Raw genomic sequence first — 23,989 nt, 5'->3', positions numbered from 1 at the left:
CCGGTGGCCGTAGCTGCGAACTGTTTCATTTGAAAGAAGTTCATGTCCAGTGTGTTTTTCGATTCAGTGTGTTTTTAAAGAAGACACTTTTAAATATTCTTTTTCCCCAATAAGCTGTCATGGCGTTACCAGTTTCAAACCCGAACAATCCTATAGTGTTCTTTGACGTCACCATAGGAGGGCAAGTAAGTGGAATTTTAAAAAAATTAAATTGACTACACACACGTGAGTGAACTACTGTGTACGTACTGTATACGTTATGGTTCTCTTACGGAGAGTAAACAAATGAATCGATAGTTAGCTGAAAAATGTATATATTTGAGAAAATACAATTCGTAGCAGTAGGGGTAGGCATTACCTAACAAATTGTTTTACTCGCCTGGTGTTAAGATGTATTTACATAAATAAATGGAGCGCACGCTTTCCAATTGAAAGCGCAGCAAAGATGCGAATTTATTATATTCCACAAAACCATAATCGTGGTAGCTTGATACATTAAGGGAGAAACTGTTTTGTTTATTTTCAGCTCTTAATGTGATTTGTGTTTTGTTTCCAGCGCACTTTTGGGACTGCTCTTTTTAGAAAAAAGCTATTTACTAAATACACTATGTAACACAATTTTTGTTCCTGGGTAGTACGTGTTATTTCCTAATTGCTTATGCCTCAAAAGTATAGAAAATGGCTATTATTCCCCACAAACTTTGCTTTTGTGACCAGGACAGTGATATTTTGAAATTTACCTATTTCCAATGAGAAAACAGGCGAATCTGTGTCTTCGTTCACATAAAGTCAGAAAAAAACAACATATGAATATGTATAATCTAGATAAAAATAAGTACATACATAAATAAATATATTAATTATTTAGCCTCTCTCTATATTGTAAAAGCAAAGCTGCCCTATGCAATTGGTGAGCAAGGTTCTACTAATTTGCTTGATCATAAATTATATACAGGTTAGATGGCATTACAAGCAAAAGGCTCTTTATTTAGGTAATTGTTTTCTTTGTGTGAACAATATATGACAGCTAAATAGTAGAACTGCTTTTTTTTCCCCACAGCTTCTTCTATAAATATGCTGTGACATTACTACATGTGATCTCATTGTGATCGAGTTATGACAGGCTATGATAATAGGCTGGGCTCTGTGTTTTTTTAAATGTAATATTTATTAAAGCAGAAAATACTAGTTTTGTCACATTCAAATGGATCATTGTTCTCTGCAGTAATTATACAACAAATTCCACAAAAACGCTGAAATCCGGCAAGTAGTCTGTTGCTGTCCAGTGTTTGGTGGCAGTGGGTGCAGGAAACGTTTTCAATGGTTTTATCATTGTTGAGAACAGGGTAAAAAGAATATATATATATATATATATATATATATATATATATATATATATATATATATATATATATATAAAATATACACTACCGGTCAAAAGTTTTAGAACACCCCCATTTTTCCAGTTTTTATTGAAATTTAAGCAGTTCAAGTCCAGTGAATAACCTGAAATGGTACAAAGGTCGCGCGGTAAACAGCCAGAGGTTAAAAAAAAAAGTTTAGGTTACCAAAAACTGAAAAATAATGTACATTTCAGAGTTATACAAAAAGGCCTTTTTCAGGGAACAAGTAATGGGTTAACAACTTACAGCTGTTCTGCAGCAATGGAAGTAAATTAAGCCTTGAAAGTTGATGCTAACAGTTCCTACAGGTGTCCCAACTTTTGTTGATTACTTACAAACCCTCTGTCTGTATAAAAGCAGTGTTGGAACAGATTGTGTTACTACACCCTCTTAAGCATTATTTGTACTTCCTGCAGTACAGTATTGTACTGCAGGAAGTAGTATATTGCTCTCATAATGGTGAGAAAAAGGCAATTAACAAAGGAAGACAGACAGACCATTATAACCCTTAAAGGTGGAGGTCTTTCCTTTAGAGAAATTGCAAAGAAAGCCAAGGTGTCAGTGAGTACAATTTGCTACACCATCAAAAGGCACTTGGAAACTGGAGGAAACTCTGACAGGAAGAGGTCTGGCAGACCCAAAGCCACAACAGAATCAGAAGACAAGTTTCTGAGAGTCAACAGCTTGCGTGATAGGCGGCTCACAGGACAACAGCTTCAAGCACAGCTTAACACTGGTCGAAGTAAGCAAGTCTCAGTTTCAACTGTGAAGAGAAGACTTCGAGCTGCAGGTTTGACAGGTCGAGTGGCAGTAAGAAAGCCATTGCTAAGATGGCAAAATAAGAAAAAGAGGCTTGCCTGGGCCATGAAGCACCGCCAGTGGACTATTGAAGACTGGAAGAAGGTCTTATAGACCGATGAATCAAAATTTGAAATCTTCGGTTCATCACGCAGGGTTTTTGTACGCCGTCGAGTAGGCGAAAGGATGGTTTCTCGGTGTGTGACACCAACTGTCAAACATGGAGGAAGAAGCGTGATGGTCTGGGGCTCTTTTGCTGGATCCAGAGTCGGCAACTTGCACAGAGTGAGTGGCACCCTGAACCAAAACTGCTACCACAGCATTTTGCAGCGCCATGCAATACCCTCTGGTATACGCCTAGTTGGTCAGGGGTTCATCCTACAGCAAGATAATGACCCAAAACATACCTCCAGGCTATGTCAGAACTACCTTAGAAGAAAAGAACAAGACGGTAGGCTTCAAATCATGGAATGGCCAGCACAGTCTCCAGACTTAAACCCCATCGAGCTGGTTTGGGATGTACTGGACAGAAGGGTGAAAGCAAAGCAACCTACAAGTGCAACACATTTGTGGGAACTTCTGCAACAGTGTTGGGAAGAACTTTCCATACAATATTTAATTTCCATTGTAGAAAGAATGCCACGAGTGTGTTCGGCTGTTATATCTGCAAAAGGTGGCTACTTTGATGAGTCAAAAATTTAGATTAAATTTTGTTAAACAAAACGATTCCATGATTTCTTTTTTTATCTCCAATTGTTTATTTGTTCTATGCTTTAATTTTAGAGTACATTGAGACATTAAACTGCGTAAATTTCAATAAAAACTGGAAATATTGAGGTGTTCTAAAACTTTTGACCGGTAGTGTATATCTGTACTTTATAAAATGTACATTGTGTTCTAATTTGAATTACTAGTTCTAAGTATATTCGAATGAAACCTGCTGAATAGTGTTATGCTAACATTGAATTACATACCACTTTGTAGTTTTAATATACTTTATTATTACGGATTCCGGTATTTTGCGATATCACTTTGTAGTTTCTAAGATTCTACAATGTTAAATAAAATATCTAAATTATGTTCATATAGTTTTTCTTTTTAATTGTCTCAATCCTAAAATTGTAGGTGATGTAAAACTTTTGGGCATAGCTGTAATTTTGAATCAATTAGGAAACCAATATTACAAAGCGTTATGTCTTTATCTTCACATACTCTAGAAGAAAAAATCAAATTTTGTGCAAAAATGTTATCAGAAAAAACATCATGGATGTAACATTATTACAAACCTCAATTTAAAATCATTAAAAAATATTTCAATTTTTCCAAAGAATTTTATTAGTAACTGGGTATGGCACCCATACAGTCAATATCTAACATGCTTACAAATATGTAACTATTAAATTGAACATACAATTTAATATATGAAATTCAGGCTACAATACATGAATTTTTTTTGCATCAATCTCTTTTTATTTATTGGGTTATTACAACCTATTTTTTTAATGAAATTGAATACAACATATATAAAACAAAGGACTTAAAAGGAATTTCTAGTATAGTACTCTATACAAGCTTCAGATATAGGCCTATTTCAACTGCTTAAAAACTGATTCTGGAGACACAATATTGTTTACAGATTGGAATCCCAAAAGGAAAGAGGTTAGGGTATCTGGCTGGTAATGTATTCATAAAAGAGCTGTTTGGGGTAATAGCTGTGTTTGTGTGCTTAAAATATTCACATCGTTAGTAGTACAGTGCTTGCCATCCACTCTAACTTCACCCACGAGTAAGAGAACTTCATATTTCATATTCTGAGATACATAAGCAGTAAGGCATGACAGGGTGTGTGATATATAGGGTTACCATGTGGCTCCAGATTAACCAGATGCTGTGAGAGAACGGGATTTCAAACTTGCCCCTAAATTGAAATAAATGAAGGTGTAAATGAACCATCCTTAGCTACAATTAAGAATGGTGCTTAAATACCCGCATGCGCGTCAAATAATTGTATTAAACTAAGAATGAATTGCAGCCAGTCCCTATCTTTTTTCTGTTTGTTAAAATTCAATCGGCCATATTATTCTGCAAATACAATCGCATCATCATCTCGTTGCTCTATCGATAAATTAGCTATTCGTTCATTAAGATCTGATCAGAAGCAGCTGATCAGTGTGAATTGTTTGCTGCGCCCAAGCAATTCCACCACAGCAGAATTAATCTCAGCAAAGGTGGAGCTCATTAATACGTGAATTACTTTCAATTTAGGGGGAATTTTGAAATCCCGGTCTGTCTCGAAGCGTCCGGTTAATCTGGAGCCATATGGTAACCCTATGATATACTCTAATATCCACACGCCCCGGGTGCGTTATAAGTCACGAGCCGTGCCTTATTGTGCTTATAAAATGGTTCAACTGACTAAATAGTAATAATAAAAATAAGACAAAAAACATAAAAACATGTTTTAATTAACAGAAAATATTTTTTTATTAAATATACTTCTGCCTCTGACCTAAAAAATAGTCCCTTAAAAAAAAAATGCATTCATTAAAAAATTATTATTATTATTATTATTATTATTATTATTAATAAACTTTGAACTGATTCAAAACAAGAAGCACTATTTATTTCTAGATGTTAAATTGAACACTGCCATTGAAATTGCAGCTTTGAAGATTTACATGCCCTTTTCTGAGCAGTAGGTGGCGCTGCAGCAAGCTATTTCGAGCAACGTGGTGTTTGATTCATTGTTGTCGTTGTCTGAGGAAGTGCAGCAGGACAATCACGTAGACCTTCTTTGCCTTCTATATCCAGAAGCTGTGCTTCGGTAAGTTCAATATCTAGCAGTATTTGGTTTCCCGAAAGATACAAATCAATATACCTCGTCAATCATCTTTATTGCGAATTTAAATATGGCTACCAGTTTTTTCAAAGTGATACATTAAATGTGGTTAGTCATGTTTATTAGTATAAATTAAAATATGGCTACTGTTTTTTTTTTTTTTTTCAAAATTCTAGTGGCAAAAAGTGATTCGCCCCTTTTTGAAAAAAGTTTCAACCCATGGGAATATGCTATAATAGTCACACCCCCATGTGACCTGTTTTGACCAATCAAGATAGAATATTTAAAAGACCCATTTTATAAGTTGGTTTATTATTCAAACAACAATAAACAGTACAGTATTAATTGCTTTTAGATACCAAGACTTCTGAAACGGCTTTACAGAGCTGCTGGTAAGATAGTTCATACTTAATTTTTGTGTGCAATATAGTCTGATACTTGGTGCAGTGAAACGATATTCCTGAGTACTCTTGTTGTTCAGTGTATTGCAGAATTGTGCTGGTTTTAGACTAGAGAGGGGTTTTTATGCATCTTGTCAGATAAGGTATAGATACTATGGGACACCTTTTCCTGTAGGGTAGAAGCTTGTCTGTTGATTAGCCAGTAGAAGTTCCATTTACAGATGTCATCAGGGAAGTCATTGAGAGGCCCCACCCTGTCAGCCTGTATCCAGTAGACCAGACCGACCAGGAAGCTGTTGGCACACAAGAGCCACAGAAGATTCATGCTTATGTAGGAAGGAGCAGCTAGGTTGCAGAATATGGTGATGGTGCTCCCCACCAGGAAGACTCCCCAATTCACCAAGAAGTCCATGTTGATGCTGAGGAGAAGCATCATGATCTTGCTGTGTGGCTGCTGCTGCTGATTCAGTAGGGCCTCCATGTCCTCTTCCTGATCAGAAAGCTTGCTGTAGCGAAAGGGCAAATCGCTTTGCAGCGGTTCAGCCCGTGATTTCTTATCCTGGTCCTTGGCTTGGAAAATCCTCTGAAAGAGCAGCAGTGGTTTACAACAGAGGGCAACCAAGCAGCATGTGAAGACGAGCACCGACACACAGAACAAGTTGACTGTATTGGAGCTGTAGATTGGGCATATAAAGGCGCTCTGGTTATTGGGGAGATCCATCTTCTGAATTTCAATGATGATAGTATGCATAGAGTCGAATATGGCGAACGCCCAAACCATCAGAACTTCCACACTATACAGGAATACCCGGCTGCGAGACACTGGGAAGCCACTGCGAGACAGGTTCACGAAATGGTCGATGCCCCCTAGAATGACAATGGGCAGAGGCAGCTTGGTGTAGGCACTGGAAAAGTAGGACACGATAGAGCACAGGGAATCGAATAGGCTGCTTCTGAACTTCATGGCTGCCAAAAAGCAGAGGAACATCAGGTCAGCCAGGAAGAGGGAGATGCCAAAGAAGCCCATCAAGGATCTACGCATGCTCCTATGGCTGATTGTCATCACCAAGCAGTTTAGCCCTGCTTTGAAAAAGAAGAGGTACAGGAACACAGAGGTATTGTCATGAACAGTGCTCTGTAGCTCTCCCGTTGATTTTAGAATAACCATTATTCTGTTTTATGGGTCACAGCTGAAGACCACGGCACGCTGGGTAATCTTCTTGACGTTGCTTTCTCTTTCTTCAACACTTCCCTGGGACCTCTTCTAGCAATGCTCCCCTGTAATATAAAAATAAATGTTTTTTCAGATTTTGCTTAAACGATACGGCTGAACTGTTTCCCATTTTCTTATTTTATCTTTGAACGTTTTTTTTTTTAACAGTAGCTAACTGAGTTTGAGGGGTCCCCAGTGACTTCTACTTGGAGTGCAGGGTAAGTCAGGAGAGTGTGTGTGCCTGAAGCAAAACTATGTGTACGTTTAAACTTTAAAAAATATATAGTTTAAACTGTAAAAATATATAGTTTTTAAACGTTAAAATAAATAATAAAAAAAAATTACTTGCTTATCTATAAATTACTGCATATATGTCTCCAACCCCAGCCACTCTGCTGGATTCCTCCCTCTCCTGCACTCCTTCGACTTCTGTCTCTCTCCGTCCCCTCCTACCCACAAAGCTGGCCGTCAACTGGACCTCACCTTCTCCAGGGCCTGCTGCCCCTCCACCCTCTCTGTCACCCCCCTGGACCTCTCTGATCACTATTTCATCTCTTTTTCTCTGTCTCTCCCCCCTCTCCCTACTCCTCCTACCCCCACTGTCACCTCTCGCCGTAACCTCCGCTCTCTCTCCCCCTCTGTCCTTGCCTCCACTGCTCTCTCTCACCTCCCTCCTATCGACTCCTTCTCACAACTCTCCGTAGACTCTGCTACCTCCACCCTCTTCTCCTCACTCACCTCCTCCCTCGACTCCCTCTGTCCCCTCACCTCCCGTCCTGCTCGCCCCTCCCCTCCCCATCCCTGGTTCTCCTCTGCGCTCCGCTCGGCAAGAATCACACTGCGATCTGCTGAAAAGAAATGGAAGAGAACCAAACTCCCTGCTGCCCTAGACCTTTACCGCACTCTCCTCTCCTCCTTCTCCTCTACTCTCTCCTCTGCTAAATGTGCTTATTTCCAATCTGTAATCCAAGCCTCCACTAACAACCCACGTAAACTATTCTCTACCTTCTCCTCCCTCCTAAACCCTCCCCCCCTCCTTCTCCCTCCTCTATCTCCCCTGATGACTTTGCCTCCTTCTTCTCTTCTAAAATTTCAGATATCCGCAAACTCTTTAACACCTCTCCCTCCCCTGCACCCCCTCCCGCTCCAACTCCTACACCCACTGCAACCCCTACTAACTCACCCTCCTTCTCCACCTTCTTGCCCCTCTCAGACTCTGACCTCTCCTCCCTGCTCCAGGGTCACAAACCCACCACGTGTGCCTTGGACCCCCTCCCCACTCACCTCTTTCAAGCTGCTGCTCCTGCTCTACTCCCCTTCATCTCCTCCCTCCTCAACACCTCTCTACTTTCTGGTATCTTCCCCTCTGCCTTCAAAAAAGCCTCGATCACTCCCCTCCTCAAAAAACCTACCCTCGACCCCACCTCCCTCCAGAGCTACCGTCCTGTCTCCCTCCTACCCTTCCTCTCCAAAACCCTCGAGCGGACTGTACACCGCCAGCTCTCTGCTTTCCTGTCCAACCACTCTCTGCTTGACCCTCTCCAATCTGGCTTCCGCTCTGCTCACTCTACTGAAACCGCCCTCCTGTCTGTCACCAACTCACTTAAGTGTGCCCGAGCTGCCTCTCTCTCCTCTGTCCTAATTCTCCTCGACCTCTCTGCTGCCTTTGACACTGTTGATCACTCTACTCTACTATCATCTCTTGCTGACCTGGGGATCTCTGGCACTGCTCTGGCCTGGTTCTCCTCCTACCTCTCCAACCGCACTTATCAGGTATCCTGGCGTGGAGCAACCTCCACACCTCACCCTCTCTTAACTGGAGTCCCCCAAGGGTCAGTCTTGGGTCCTCCTGTTCTCTCTCTACACCCGCTCCCTGGGCCCCCTCATCGCATCCTATGGTTTCTCATACCATTTCTATGCCGATGATGCTCAGATTTTCCTATCCTTCCCCACCTCTGACTCCACCATCTCCTCCCATATCTCTACCTGTCTGTCTGCTATTTCCTCCTGGATGCACTCGCATCACCTCAAACTCAACCTCTCTAAATCTGACCTCCTTTTCTTTCCCTCCTCCTCCCCCTCCTCTGATCTCTCCATCTCTGTACCTCTGGAATCTACCACACTCTCTCCCTCTTCCTCAGCTAAGAACCTTGGAGTCACCCTGGACCCCTGCCTCTCTTATTCCCAGCACATCTCCACTCTGGCACGCACTTGCCGATTCTTCCTGAGCAACATCCGAAGAATCCGACCCTTCCTCACCAACTATGCTACCCAGCTCCTGGTACTCTCCCGCCTAGACTACTGCAACTCCCTCCTGGCTGGCCTCCCTGTGTCCGCCACCCGTCCGCTCCAGCTCATCCAGAACTCTGCTGCCCGCCTGGTGTTCTCTCTGCCTCGCTTCACCCACGCTACTCCCCTACTCCGCTCGCTCCACTGGCTCCCGATCACCGCTCGCATCCAGTTCAAGACTCTTGTACTAGCCTACAGATGCCTTGACCAGTCTGCACCCAGCTACCTCCAGACCCTCATCTCTCCCTACACCCCCACTCGACCTCTCCGCTCTGCCTGCACTAGAAGACTAGCTCTACCACCGCTACGCTCCCCTGCCTCCAAAGCCCGCTCCTTCTCCACCCTTGCTCCGCAGTGGTGGAATGACCTTCCTACAGATGTCAGGACTGCCCAGTCCCTGACCACATTCCGGCGCCTCCTTAAGACTCACCTCTTCAAAGAGCACCTGTAGAACTCCTCTGTTTGTATCCTGGGACACTATCACCCTTCATGTAAATGTGCTTTATTTTGCTCTTATCAGCCCCTATTTTACTGCATTTAATCCTGTACTTCAGAATACTGTAATCTGCCAAGTTTTTAACCTGTAGTACTTTGTATTTAATCACATCCTGATGTAACTATCACTATTTAATCATATCCTGATGTAACTATCACTATTACCTGCTGTATTATTGAATTGTGGTTTGTCAAACTTGTACTTTACTTGAACAAAAGTTATTGTATTTCTTGCTCTTATTGTATTACTTGTATTGTAACGCTTGAAATGTTTTTGCTTACGATTGTAAGTCGCCCTGGATAAGGGCGTCTGCTAAGAAATAAATAATAATAATAATAAATAGGTCTTCTGATTTTCTGTGTTTTACCTCAGCTTTTCTACTCTCCTTAAAAAAATGAAATTGATACCTGTTAAGCCATTTGTGTATCTCAATCACAACTGAGAAACGCGTTAATAGTAAAGTTGATTTGATTTACAGGTTTTTTCTGTGAAACAACTAAATGGACTTTTAAATTGTAAGTCTTACTTTTTCATTGAAATGCAGAAGCGACTCATCTTTATTCATGTAAATACAGTTACTTATAATGATTGTAATAGTGTGTCCAGCTAAACGCTTCATTTTTCATTCTAGCTTTAGTAAAGATGAGTCGCTTATTAACATCTGGCAATCTCTTTTGTACGTTCTGCTTCTAAATAAAGGCTTGGCCTATTTAAAAGCCCATTGAGTTGTTTGACAATACCTAGTTATGTTCACACTGACTTTATTCCAAGTACAGTATCACGTTAATTCAAAGAAAGACTTGTGACATTTGCAGGATCAATTTAAAAAAAAAAAAAAGCAATTTACTAATAGCAGTAGTTTGTACTTGTCTGTCTGACAGCAGTAGGAAAAAAGAAGACCAAAAAATAAACATAAAATACAAGCAATCTTCTCTCTCAGTCCCAGAATAGCAGCTGCAAACAAAACCGGCATCTCCCGCAGGTTAGTCAGGCATCCTCATATGCGGAATAGCTGCAATTTATTAGGGGGTGAACTATGCATCAACAACCGCAGAGTCACATATAATAGGACTTCAGTTTTACATCTCGTCCGAACGACACAAGGAGGTTAAGTGACTTGCTCAGTGTCACACACAGTAAGTCAGTGGCTGAGCTGGGATTTGAACCAGGAACCTCCTGGTATCAAGCCCTTTTCTTTAACCTTTGGACCATCAATCCTCTATGAATGTAATGGACTATCCTCTATTTTTTTCCAGGAACTCCAAAAAATACTTTTTTACTTCTTATTTTTGATTCTTCTTGAATCACCTTTGCATAATAGTAGTGCAATAAAATGTCTAGTCTCCTAGTAATATTAAATAGTATGAGTTTTACTTACCAGAGGATTGTGTACAGTAGCTGTTGCAGTTTTGGACACAGAGGAGTCTTGTTACTGTAAAGTTGTAAGCTCCTGGTAGGGCAGAGACCCAATTCAAATATATTGTCAAACAAGGAAATGACCTTGTGGGTGGGAACCCAAGCTAACCTGATTATTTCAGATAACTAAACCACATTTACTTGTGTACAGTCAAAAAAGAGCATAACCTCAGATCCAAAATGAGTCTTAACAACTCGCCAAGGCTGAATTAAATATATGGCTGTGTAGAAGCCCATGGTTCTCCATCCTGTGTGATTTTTTTTTTTTTTTTTTTTTGGATCAAATGTTTTTTATTAGGGAGTACAATAAACACAGTACAGTAATGTAGTATAGATAGCTGATGGTCTGTATGAAGTTAAGGAATATAGGCGTATGAGAGGGCCATTTTTAAGTTGACAGTTTGTGTGTTTTTCCATAGCACGCCAGATTGATATTAACGAGTAATTATTGGACTGAACTTTAATTTGCAGTGCCTAATAGAGATATTTAAGTAAATCAAGTCTTGTAATCTAGTCTTGTAGTCACCAATAGAGATGTTGGGATTGAACCAAATAGTGAGCGGGCGCAACACAAATGACCAAAAATACAATTTGAAATTTGGAAGGGATAAACCTCCTGATACTTTTTCACGTTGCAGAGTAGAAAGTTCGGTACAGGGTCTTTTTCCTCTCCAAATAAATTTGGAAGTCAGGGAATGAAGTTTGTCCCAATATCCACTTGGGGGAGATAAAGAGAGCATAGAGCTGAAAAAGCTAACCTGTGGGAGCACATTTGTTTTAATTATAGCGATGCGGGCCTGGAATTAATTCGTGAAGTGTGACCAGTTGTCCAGATCTGATTTTACCTGAGCGAAAATTTTGTTGAAATTAGTAGATACAGTAGAGTGCAGAGAGGGGTAAATATCAACGGAAAGATATCTGAAGTGTCTGACTACTGGAATATCTGAGGGAAGGGTATCCTGAAAGAGTGTCCAAGAAATCTCTTTGGAGTGCTTCAGAGTGTGGAATTTCTCTTTAGTTTTCGACCTTAAACGGTTTGAAAATGAAAGTCGTGGGTTTCTCACTGATTGAAAACACTTGGTAATGTTTTACAAGATCTTCAATCTGACAGTGAGGACGAAATGGAAAACGCTCTGAGAATCCTGCTCTGAAGCTGGAGCGGTCAGAGTGTGCCCCAAGCGCTCCGAAATTGATCTCTGAGTTTTCCGAACGACAACACAGAGCACTCCAGGAGTTTACGAACGGTCAGCGTGCGCTCTGACACTCCTGCGATTCAGTTTACAAAAGCACCCTTAATTATACCCCTTTCACACACAAAGGCCGCTACTGAGCCTTCTGACGTTTAAAAAATTCCTTAAAATACCCATTCACACAGCACAAAATTGCACAATATATGCCAGTATAATACTGTTATAACCCTTTCACATAGCCAAATGGATCATGTGAGTACAACTTTCAAACCTTAATTAATTATTTAGTAGATCTCTTTCTATGACACATTTGCAACTATTCCTTAAATCTGCAATAATGTGCCAGTTATTGTTAGTACCATTATAAACAGGTAACCTTTTTTTATTTATTCATTTAATTAATTTATTAAATTTAACTAAAGTAAATACAAGCTGTCAAATAATACACATGCCAACTAATGTATACTATAACTCCAAGTTAGAACTGGGTCAGTATTTTGGCAAATCTATAAACAGTAATAAAAATATGCCTTGGTTCAATAACCGGGCAGTTTTAAAAGTATTGGATTACCAAAACAAATAATAAACCCAAAATATTTAATTCAGAGTACACTACACCATAAACACTTTAACCTCCTAATACTTGGGACAAAAATACCAGTCATTTTATTGTAAACAAAATCAGAAATGTAGTTAAAATTCACAAGCTTAATACTAATAGAGACCAATTGTAATTTGAATACCCCTACTGTAAGAAAAACACTAATATGTAAAGGTAGTAAAAATAAGGTCTAGTTTATTGTAGTAATAGAATACAAATAGAGTAGCTTGTCTCAGTAGGATGTGCATCTGAGCTCCGGACCCTGGGCTGCGTCATCCTTTATACATAAAAGAGTTTCATCCCTCAAGCACAAGACATGCACAGCATTTGAATACAAACAATTAATTTTTTTATTAAGCAGATAATATGCCGTGAGAATAGCAGACAGGAAGACATGGCTCCAGTTGTTTTCGTCCTTGAACAATATGTTTTCACTGGTGTTATGGGTTACTGTGAGATCCCATGCCCCTGGCAGTGAGCTCAGAATAGACATTATCACAAACTGCACTCACCCCCGACACACAAGAATAAGAAAAGGCTTAAATTTAAACAAAAATCTGCCACTTTTATGGGTTTTTATATAAACCCTTTATTACAGTATAAAATAATCTTACACTACTAAAATGCAAAAGGCTGTTTCACAAACACACGCTAACTACCCCAGCACCACAAAAAAATCTATCTTACCTGTGTAATACTTGATCCTTTCACCCACTGAGAGAATCCAGAACACTTCTTAAAAATACATTAAAACAATGCAGCTCTGTCCTAAACCTCCTCACATCTGGTAATATTGGTTTGTTTGTGCCCATTTTCAAAATCCAGATGCTCTGGTCTGGCCTGTCATATTTTGGTTTTTATTCATTTATTCTTTCAAAGAGCAAAACCGTTTTTAACCAAACTAACACTAAAATATAATGTATAAAGCGTCTGTAAGCGGCTCTAAATGACTTCAAGTTACAGTATTTGAACTCTAGCTCTGTTTATTTGTATCAAGAATGTGTCTGATTCTCAATTTGTGCCCACATCCTGTTTGTTTATTTATTTTGTTCTGAATCATTAACAGATGTCGCTTGACAGCTGGTGGTGTAGTCGGTGCACACCCCAGTTTGGGTCAGGCATTTGAGACGTTGTTTTCCTGCTGATACCCATAAGTGGCATTACATGACCTGCTTGATATGGGCACCATCTGTCAAGGTAACTGTAAAAAACAGCGTCATGCAGCATTTTCACATGTTTCTTTGGCGGAAAGTTTTTGTACTGCATCTTACTTTATCATCACCCTGATGTGTATAACCTAGGCATTGTAATGATGTATGTAATTGCCTGGCTTTTAATGAAATACCAAACCTTAACTTGTTACATTAGGGTTTAGGTTTTGTTTAAGGGCAACTTTTTAAAACTGAAACCTAACCCTCTCTCTTTTTTTTTTAGGAGGTTGGACGGATGAAGATTGAGCTGTTTGCCGACGTTGTGCCCAAAACTGCAGAAAATATCAGGTAGAGTTTGAAGACACTGCCACTTTCCATACCAAACTGTGGCTCAGTCTGTTCAATTACACACATTAAAAAAAACAAAAACATCCAGCAGTGGACAAACTTAATGCTTTACTATTTAAACATTGAAAAAAGCTTGGCAGAAGATAAAAGCAGAATAGCTCAATTTGAAAAAAACAAGTACATGTTTTATCTTCTCTTTGATTGTCTGTTTGCTGTGTTCCTCATTTTGGAAATGTCGAATAACGAGTTATATGTGCATAGGTCCAAATACCTTGTAATGTGAGCCCCCATTGTCTTGTGGTTTAGTGTTATTGTCTGTTAAAGCAAAAGGTAAAACAATAAAAACAGTTTTACAAAAAAAAAAAAGAAGAAACTTCACCTCTTGCTGATAATGCAAACCTGTTTTACTCGCTGTTACATTGTGGTAGGCACTTTTTTAATGGGTAGAAAAGGCATGTTTTTAGATTAGATTAAAGAATTATTATATGTTTATTTAGCAGATGCCTTTATCGTAGGCGACTTACAGAGACTAGGGTGTGTGAACTATGCATCAGCTGCAGAGTCACTTACAATTACGTCTCACCCGAAAGACTGAGCACAAGGAGGTTAAGTGACTTGCTCAGGGTCACACAATGAGTCAGTGGATGAGCTGGGATTTGAACCGGGGACCTCCTGGTTACAAGCCCTTTTCTTTTAACCACCGGACCACACAGCCTCCTATATTTGGAGGGGATGGGCGCAGTACACAGCATCGTGTTTGCAGATTACTAATCTAAAAGCCTGTTTTTAACATGTCCTTTTCTTTGTCTTCCTCAGGCAATTTTGTACTGGGGAATTCAGGTAAGTCCGAATTTAGGCACAGCCCAAGGCGTGAGGAACACAGTGATGCAGTAAACAACAATTGACAGTAGGGTTATGTGTGCATATGTCAGTTCTAGATGTTGGCTCTTGTATTACTGGTAACCATGAGGTGATATAAAGATGTGGGTTTTTTGGATATGCATTCAAAACACACTTTTTTTTACTCCCTTTGTTTTTACAGCACCAACATTTAACTTTATCTTTTTAAAAAAGTGGTGTGGGGTGGTGCACATTTTTTTTCAGTTTTAGATATGGAAAGTCCTTAGTCGGCAGTAATTTTGGGATGTCGGTTGGGAAACCAGATTACATTTTTTAGGACGTAAAAAACCCACATTTGTAATTTCTTTCAACAACTACTAATGGAGCTGTGTTGTGGATATAATGTCCTGGAACACCCAATGTAACTGCTGAGGGGTCTAGGGGGTTCTGACCCAGCTGTGGAATAATAAACCCATTACTTTGCCATGTCAATTCTAGAAGTTGGCTCGTGGGTTTAGTACACGTGTATAGACTGTCATATACATTATCTTAAAGGATCATTACAGAAGGGGTCTTTGTGTACCACGGTTGTGGAAATCATACATCCTTCAGTACAAAACATTATCATACTGATGACCGTCCAACTCTCTTTAGTGTATTTCCATCTGTAAAGAAAATATCTGAAACGCCAGCAAGGGGCGGCTTTAATAACGTGTGGTCTGCTTCTTTCACTAGGAAGGATGGTGTCCCTATTGGTTACAAGGGAACCACGTTCCACAGGTAAGGTTCCGCAGCTAGCTTGCAGAATTTCAGAACATCATGGCGAATATCATATATTATACCGATTAGGAGGTTCTCTGTTCACTACCTGTACCACAAATCAAAATGATGTGAATGTGTTCCTTTTTGCAGAAAGACATTTAACACCTGAAATAAACAGAGAGCCTGATTTATGGTACACCTGGTAGTATGTACATTAGTTTACAGAAGTTTGCACCTGAACATGGACAGAATTGTCATTCTTTTTTATTAGATCTGATCTTTTACGACCCTACATCAGGTAGTAGTAATTTGAAGATTAGTTTAAGAACACAAACATTTGTAAAGGCGTCAGAAGCTTGACTCTATCAAGAAATAATTGAAATGTATACTTGCAATATGTGATAGGTCTAGCACGGTTATCCTGATGGCAAATGGTATAACCATGTGGGAACAAACAGCAGATTTTTACAGAAACGATTGAAATCCTTATCTAAACACTTCCTACCTGGCTCTCTGTTTGTATGAATTCATTGGGCAGGGTCCTTAGTCCGGATGCTTTATGTTAAGGTGTGTCGTGAGCCAGTTTGGGAACCTCTGTCCTACTGCGTCTTTAATTACTGTCTCTCTCTCTCTCGCTCTCTCTTTCTCCAGGGTAATTAAGGACTTCATGATTCAGGGAGGGGACTTTGTAAATGTAAGTAAGGTTTTGTGTTGCCTACTTGCTTATTATAGTTCCTTAAAGGAGTGATAAGTGTTTTTAAATCCATTCCCTATTTGGTACTTTGTTTTTTTTAAGGTTAAATATTTCAAATACAACACTACAGATAAACTACCATTGGATGGAGTTTGAACTAGAACACATGAAGTCAAAGGCAGCCTAAACCTTTCTTCTGATTGCATATTCCAAATAGGGGGGGGGGGGGGGAGCAAATTACCAGACGATCTTAAACGGAAGAGAAGTTGGACCAGCAATAACATTGCTAGTGCTATTAAGAAAATAAGATTTAAAGAAATGCATTTTAAAGTCTTGGTTACCACTGGCTTAAACAGACTACAGCTGAGATTTCCAGCTTGTTTTAAAGTTTAGCAGGATTTTATTAATGAGCACAGCATGCCATCTCATTACTCTGATGAATCCTGTTGTTCTTTCAAGGAGTGCTAACCAGTGGCATCCCTTAACAAAGCCATTTTCATTTAGCAGCAATTGGCTGTACATAATCCATCATATATAGAATCAATCAGATATAGATGCAATCAGTGTTGAGATTTAATGCTGCCATCTGCTGGATATGAATAATAGCAACAAACTGTTGAATTTAATCACAGTACTGAAATAGGTACTGGTGTTTAATCTGTGTGTACATGAGTGTGTAATATATATATATATATATACAGCTCTGGAAAAAATTAAGAGACCACTGCAAAATTATCAGTTTCTCTGGTTTTACTATTTATAGGTATGTGTTTGGGTAAAAATGAACATTTTTGTTTTATTCTATAAACTACTGACAACATTTCTCCCAAATTCCAAATAAAAATATTGTCATTTAGAGCATTTATTTGCAGAAAATGACAGCTGGTCAAAATAACAAAAAAGGTGCAGTGTTGTCAGACCTCGAATAATGCAAAGAAAATAAGTTCATATTCATTTTTAAACAACACAATACTAATGTTTTAACTTAGGAAGAGTTCAGAAATCAATATTTGGTGGAATAACCCTGATTTTCAAGCGTCTTGGCATGCTCTTCACCAGTCTTTCACATTGATGTTGGGTGACTTCATGCCACTCCTGGCGCAAAAATTCAAGCAGCTCGGCTTTGTTTGATGGCTTGTGACCATCCATCTTCCTCTTGATCACATTCCAGAGGTTTTCAATGGGGTTCAGGTCTGGAGATTGGGCTGGCCATGACAGGGTCTTGATCTGGTGGTCCTCCATCCACACCTTGATTGACCTGGCTGTGTGGCATGGAGCATTGTCCTGCTGGAAAAACCAATCCTCAGAGTTGGGGAACATTGTCAGAGCAGAAGGAAGCAAGTTTTCTTCCAGGACAACCTTGTACTTGGCTTGATTCATGCCAAAGCTGCCCGATTCCAGCCTTGCTGAAGCACCCCCAGATCATCACCGATCCTCCACCACATTTCACAGTGGGTGCGAGACACTGTGGCTTGTAGGCCTCTCCAGGTCTCCGTCTAACCATTAGATGACCAGGTGTTGGGCAAAGCTGAAAATTGGACTCATCTGGGGGTGCTTCAGCAAGGCTGGAATCGGGCAGATTTGTCTTTGTGAAGGACTGTCACAAAGGCGGCCGGAGTGGGTGGCGTCAGACCAGAGCCAGGAAATAAATAAACAAAACGAGAGGTAGAGTTTGGTGGAGCTGAGCGAATGCTTTCGCTCAGCATTTAATAAATAAATAGAACAGAAAATAAAAGGTTTTAAACACAAAAACAGGACACTGCACTTGTAGCCAAAATAAACAGACAAACAAAACGAACTAACACTTAACAAACGGTGCACGGAGACTAACAAACACGATGAGAACAAACACTTTACGTTTTATTTTGCTTTTCTTTCTCCTTCTCTCTCTCCCGTTCTCCACTCTCGAACACCCAACCCCAAGTGAAAAGAAATGTGCATCTATATATACTGTTGTGCTGGGATTCAATTACTAATTAATTATTCACTTGAATCCCAGCACGTGAATTAATTCTGTGCAACCCCGTGCTCACATACTATACTTTAAATGCACGTGAAGTGCAATCCCGTGCCTAAATATAATTATACAATTTAAATACTCGTGCTGCACACACCCATTTATATCCCGTGTACCAATGACTATACACCAACATTAACACACGCACGCAACATACAACACATAACACACAAAATACACACAGGGGCGGGCACTTCATCACAAGGACGCATGAATCAAGCCAAGTACAAGGTTGTCCTGGAAGAAAACTTGGACAATGCTCCATGCCACACAGCCAGGTCAATCAAGGTGTGGATGGAGGACCACCAGATCAAGACCCTGTCATGGCCAGCCCAATCTCCAGACCTGAACCCCATTGAAAACCTCTGGAATGTGATCAAGAGGAAGATGGATGGTCACAAGCCATCAAACAAAGCCGAGCTGCTTGAATTTTTGCGCCAGGAGTGGCATGAAGTCACCCAACATCAATGTGAAAGACTGGTGAAGAGCATGCCAAGACGCTTGAAAATCAGGGTTATTCCACCAAATATTGATTTCTGAACTCTTCCTAAGTTAAAACATTAGTATTGTGTTGTTTAAAAATGAATATGAACTTATTTTCTTTGCATTATTCGAGGTCTGACAACACTGCACCTTTTTTGTTATTTTGACCAGCTGTCATTTTCTGCAAATAAATGCTCTAAATGACAATATTTTTATTTGGAATTTGGGAGAAATGTTGTCAGTAGTTTATAGAATAAAACAAAAATGTTCATTTTTACCCAAACACATACCTATAAATAGTAAAACCTGAGAAACTGATAATTTTGCAGTGGTCTCTTAATTTTTTCCAGAGCTGTATATATATATATATATATATATATATATATATATATATATATATATATATATATATATATATACCTCCACAATACATTATTATTATTATTATTATTTATTTCTTCGCAGACGCCCTTATCCAGGGCGACTTACAATCGCAAGCAAATACAAATACATTCAAGTGTTACAATACAAGTCATACAATAAGAGCAAGAAATACAATAATTTCAAGTGTGACAAACCACAATTCAATAATACAGCAGATAATAGTGAAAGTTACATCAGGATATGATTAAATAGTGATAGTTGCATCAGGATATGATTAAGTACAAAATACTACAGGTTAAACACTTGGCAGATTACAATATTCTGAAGTACAGGATTAAATGCAGTAAAATAGGGGGCAGATAAGAGTAAAATAAAGCATATTTAAATGAAGGGTGATAGTGTCCCAGGATACAACAGAGGAGTTCTACAGGTGCTGTTTGAAGAGGTGAGTCTTAAGGAGGCGCCGGAATGTGGTCAGGGACTGGGCAGTCCTGACATCTGTAGGAAGGTCGTTCCACCACTGCGGAGCAAGGGTGGAGAAGGAGTGGGCTCGGGAGGCAGGGGAGCGTAGTGGAGGTAGAGCCAGTCTTCTAGTGCAGGCGGAGCAGAGAGGTCGAGTGGGGGTGTAGGGAGAGATGAGGGTCTGGAGGTAGCTGGGTGCAGTCTGGTCAAGGCATCTGTAGGCTAGTACAAGAGTCTTGAACTGGATGCGAGCGGTGATCGGGAGCCAGTGGAGCGAGCGGAGTAGTGGAGTAGCGTGGGCGAAGCGAGGCAGAGAGAACACCAGGCGAGCAGCAGAGTTCTGGATGAGCTGGAGCGGACGGGTGGCGGACGCAGGGAGGCCAGCCAGGAGGGAGTTGCAGTAGTCTAGGCGGGAGAGTACCAGGGCCTGGACCAGGAGCTGGGTAGCATAGTTGGTGAGGAAGGGTCGGATTCTTCGGATGTTGCTCAGGAAGAATCGGCAAGTGCGTGCCAGAGTGGAGATGTGCTGGGAATAAGAGAGGCAGGGGTCCAGGGTGACTCCAAGGTTCTTAGCGGAGGAAGAGGGAGAGAGTGTGGTAGATTCCAGAGGAACAGAGATAGAGAGATCAGAGGAGGGGGAGGAGGAGGGAAAGAAAAGGAGGTCAGATTTAGAGAGGTTGAGTTTGAGGTGATGCGAGTGCATCCAGGAGGAAATAGCAGACAGACAGGTAGAGATACGGGAGGAGATGGTGGAGTCAGAGGTGGGGAAGGAGAGGAAAATCTGAGCATCATCAGCATAGAAATGGTATGAGAAACCATAGGATGCGATGAGGGGGCCCAGGGAGCGGGTGTAGAGAGAGAACAGGAGAGGACCCAAGACTGACCCTTGGGGGACTCCAGTTAAGAGAGGGTGAGGTGTGGAGGTTGCTCCACGCCAGGTTACCTGGTAAGTGCGGTTGGAGAGGTAGGAGGAGAACCAGGCCAGAGCAGTGCCAGAGATCCCCAGGTCAGCAAGAGATGATAGTAGAATAGAGTGATCAACAGTGTCAAAGGCAGCAGAGAGGTCGAGGAGAATTAGGACAGAGGAGAGAGAGGCAGCTCGGGCACATTTAAGTGAGTTGGTGACAGACAGGAGGGCGGTTTCAGTGGAGTGAGCAGAGCGGAAGCCAGATTGGAGAGGGTCAAGCAGAGAGTGGTTGGACAGGAAAGCAGAGAGCTGGCGGTGTACAGTCCGCTCGAGGGTTTTGGAGAGGAAGGGTAGGAGGGAGACAGGACGGTAGCTCTGGAGGGAGGTGGGGTCGAGGGTAGGTTTTTTGAGGAGGGGAGTGATAGAGGCTTTTTTGAAGGCAGAGGGAAAGATGCCAGAAAGTAGAGAGGTGTTGAGGAGGGAGGAGATGAAGGGGAGTAGAGCAGGAGCAGCAGCTTGAAAGAGGTGAGTGGGGAGGGGGTCCAAGGCACACTTGGTGGGTTTATGACCCTGGAGCAGGGAGGAGAGGTCAGAGTCTGAGAGGGGCAAGAAGGTGGAGAGGGAGGGCGGGTTAGTAGGGGATGTAGTGGGTGTAGGGGTTGGAGCAGGAGGGGGTGCGGGGGAGGGAGAGGTGTTAAAGAGTTTGCGGATATCTGAGATACCCCCCATACAGCATTTCTTCAGCTGTTCTGAAGTCATAAAAGATGGTTAGCCTTTATTTTAAAATGTAGAATTCAATATTGTGCTGATTTTTATTCAGTATAGGTAGTGGTAAAACAGGAGTATAATACATGTCGCCCTTGACAATAACACTGTAATACGCCCTTTAAAAACTTATAGGGTGATACAGCTCTCACAATGTAATGTTGAATGAATAGGAATACCCAACCTGCACAGTAATATCAATCTGTCACAGATATAGTGAGAGGCTGGAGATTACATGACTAGATTCAATGCTTCAGTTCTACTATCCAATACAGTTGGTAAGCTGAAACCGGAGTGGTTTGACCTGTTAACATCTGGCATTTCAATCACAGGGTGATGGCACTGGGATCTGCAGTATCTACAGGGGTCCTTTTGCAGACGAGAATTTCAAAATTAAACACTCTGCTCCAGGACTGCTAGCAATGGTAAGGATAAGGATCTATCGTGTATTGTATTTGATATCATATGAATCAATGCTACATTTACCTGTGCATGCTATGCAGTTTTTAGTAGATTGATTTGTATTTTAAAAATATTGAATCGGTCCTGCAGCGGCTCATCCAGTAAATACACTCAGGAGCTTACAATCAGGAGGTTGCTGGCAGTGCAGAGTTGATGATCTTGGCTAGGGACCCACAGATGCAGTGCACCCCTAATTTCAATAAAGCTGCATTATTTACATCTGTGCTCTACAAAAGACACATCTTGGTGCACTAAATAAGTTACATGTTTGGGCACAGACTTCTTAATTATGCTAACATATAAGTGCTACCAAAAACAACAGCAAAAAAAAACAAAGAAACTTCTATTAATAGAGAAATGCATGAAAATGTGTCAAGTTTTCATTTTGATGTGTGCATGATTTTGTGTGTCTATTACTTCAGTTTGCTTTATATCACAATAACAAATGAGCGCTGCTTTGTGTCTCAAGGCAAACAGTGGCCCAGGCACTAACGGCTGTCAGTTTTTCATCACCTGTACCAAATGTGACTGGCTGGACGGGAAGCACGTTGTGTTTGGTAAGTAAGCCTTCTGTTGCAGAGTGATCTTTTGCACACATTTCTCTTGCTGAAGTAAAACACAGATCTGTAACATGTTTGGGATATTTTAGCCATCTTTTCCTATAACTTGAAATAAAACCATAACTTTTTTCTTGCAAATTGTTTGTCGGTTTTGTACAGGCACATCCTCGGATTTATAAGTGATTAATGAGTCTCTGCTATGTTAATACACTTCCCTTAGAAATCTCCTGCCCTTTACTCAATTAAATATAAAAACAAGCTGTGCTTCCCTGGCAGGAAATACAGTGATTCTGAAACATAATAAAGTGATATTTACAGTATATATTATGGAGAGAATTTAAGTGTTCATTTTTTTTTTTTTTTTTAGGTAAAATAGTTGATGGTTTACTTGTGATGAGGAAGATCGAGGTACATATTTTTGAATTATTACAAAATATATGATAACGATATGGAAACAAAATAAATGAACATTTGAGCTACAGTATAGCACATATATTCACAAAGAGGAGGCACAAAAGTTAAAGGCTGATATACAGGGTGATTAGAAAGTAAGTTTACCACATCAACGCACCATATCGTTGATGTGGTAAACTTACTTTCTAATCACCTGTATTTAAGCATCCCCTGTAAGGCTGAAAATGTAGCATTTTTTCTCACTGAGTGATTAAAATGTAATACTGTATACAATCATGTTTGCAATATGTCTATATTCTTCAAAGTTGAAGGCTTTGTTTGGAACCCAGGCCTCCGTTTCTAATAGTTATGTATGTCTTTGTTTTTCAGAACGTCCCTACTGGTCCCAACAATAAACCAAAGCTCCCTATTGTTATTGCACAGTGTGGAGAGATGTAACTTTAACAAACTACTTCAAATCCTCTTTTCAGACACACTGATAACAACTTTTTTTTTTTTTTTTTTTTTTAACATTTCAGGGACTGTAATAACGGCCTAAAATTAAGTGAGAGACTTGTCCTGGCCAAATTTGGATTGCGCAGTAAAACAGGGAAACAAACCTGTATTTTTTTTTTTTTTTTATTGAATCAACCCCTAAGAAACCCTTAAAACAGACGTGAACATTTCTGCTCTATAACATGTAATGTTGCTGTGTATTAAATATTGTCATTTGTTTTTTTATATAAACACAATCATGATTGATACATGTATCCACAGTTCATTATCCTGGGTCATTAATCAGATAAAGATATTCAGAAAGGAAAAAGAGGTGGTCTGTGAACCCATGAAATTGTCTTTATAGAGAAGCATTTAACCTTTCAATGAACCTTATATTTCACTGATGTAATACAGTGCCAACATTCACGCACGTCACATTATTACCTTACTCAAGTCACCTCTCCCCTGTCTAAGCTCTCAGGGCTGCAGTTACAGATTTATTTATGGACATCCAAAAGTCTTCAGATGGTACAGGCTAAAAATAAAAGGGGCTTTGGCCTAGGACAAATATGAAAATAATTCTGATTGTGTTTAGAAAGACATTGGCAGGCAGGAAC

The 23,989-nt window shown here is 40.3% G+C and overlaps 1 protein-coding gene and 1 long non-coding RNA gene across 3 annotated transcripts; both read left to right on the top strand.

Annotated features, from left to right (window-relative positions):
* LOC117963786 (peptidyl-prolyl cis-trans isomerase H) lies at window positions 1–23,636 on the top strand. 2 transcript variants are annotated; one of them, XM_034904960.2, is made up of 9 exons: window positions 1–185; window positions 14,081–14,145; window positions 14,962–14,985; window positions 15,721–15,765; window positions 16,399–16,441; window positions 21,792–21,884; window positions 22,391–22,478; window positions 22,849–22,889; window positions 23,265–23,636. In XM_034904960.2, the coding sequence occupies exons 1-9, from the start codon at window positions 120–122 to the stop codon at window positions 23,331–23,333; spliced, it is 534 nt and encodes a 177-aa protein (XP_034760851.1). In that variant the 5' UTR covers window positions 1–119; the 3' UTR covers window positions 23,334–23,636. The 2 variants fall into 2 exon arrangements, with proteins under 2 accessions (XP_034760851.1, XP_058849365.1); XM_058993382.1 differs by lacking the exon at window positions 1–185 and adding an exon at window positions 13,713–13,843.
* Window positions 3,029–13,602, top strand: LOC131698851 (uncharacterized). Its single transcript, XR_009307861.1, has 4 exons — window positions 3,029–5,025; window positions 5,396–5,432; window positions 6,823–6,872; window positions 8,796–13,602. It is a non-coding gene; the product is annotated as an uncharacterized LOC131698851 (long non-coding RNA).
* Window positions 23,637–23,989: the final 353 nt, after the last annotated feature.

Source organism: Acipenser ruthenus, chromosome 20 (genome assembly GCF_902713425.1).
Source record: "Acipenser ruthenus chromosome 20, fAciRut3.2 maternal haplotype, whole genome shotgun sequence".
NCBI classification, from domain to species: Eukaryota; Metazoa; Chordata; class Actinopteri; order Acipenseriformes; family Acipenseridae; genus Acipenser; species Acipenser ruthenus.
The sequence above is the reverse complement of the archived record's forward strand: the minus strand, read 5'-3'. Positions and strand labels throughout refer to the sequence as shown.

What these genes read in the sequence shown, in the direction of transcription:
- LOC117963786 (XM_034904960.2), top strand. Translation starts at nt 120, where the DNA reads ATGGCGTTACCAGTTTCAAACCCGAACAATCCTATAGTGTTCTTTGAC. An exon ending in AAAACTGCAGAAAATATCAG is followed by an intron (nt 14,146 to 14,961) that starts GTAGAGTTTGAA and finishes TGTCTTCCTCAG; the next exon opens with GCAATTTTGTACTGGGGAAT. An exon ending in AGGGAGGGGACTTTGTAAAT is followed by an intron (nt 16,442 to 21,791) that starts GTAAGTAAGGTT and finishes TTTCAATCACAG; the next exon opens with GGTGATGGCACTGGGATCTG.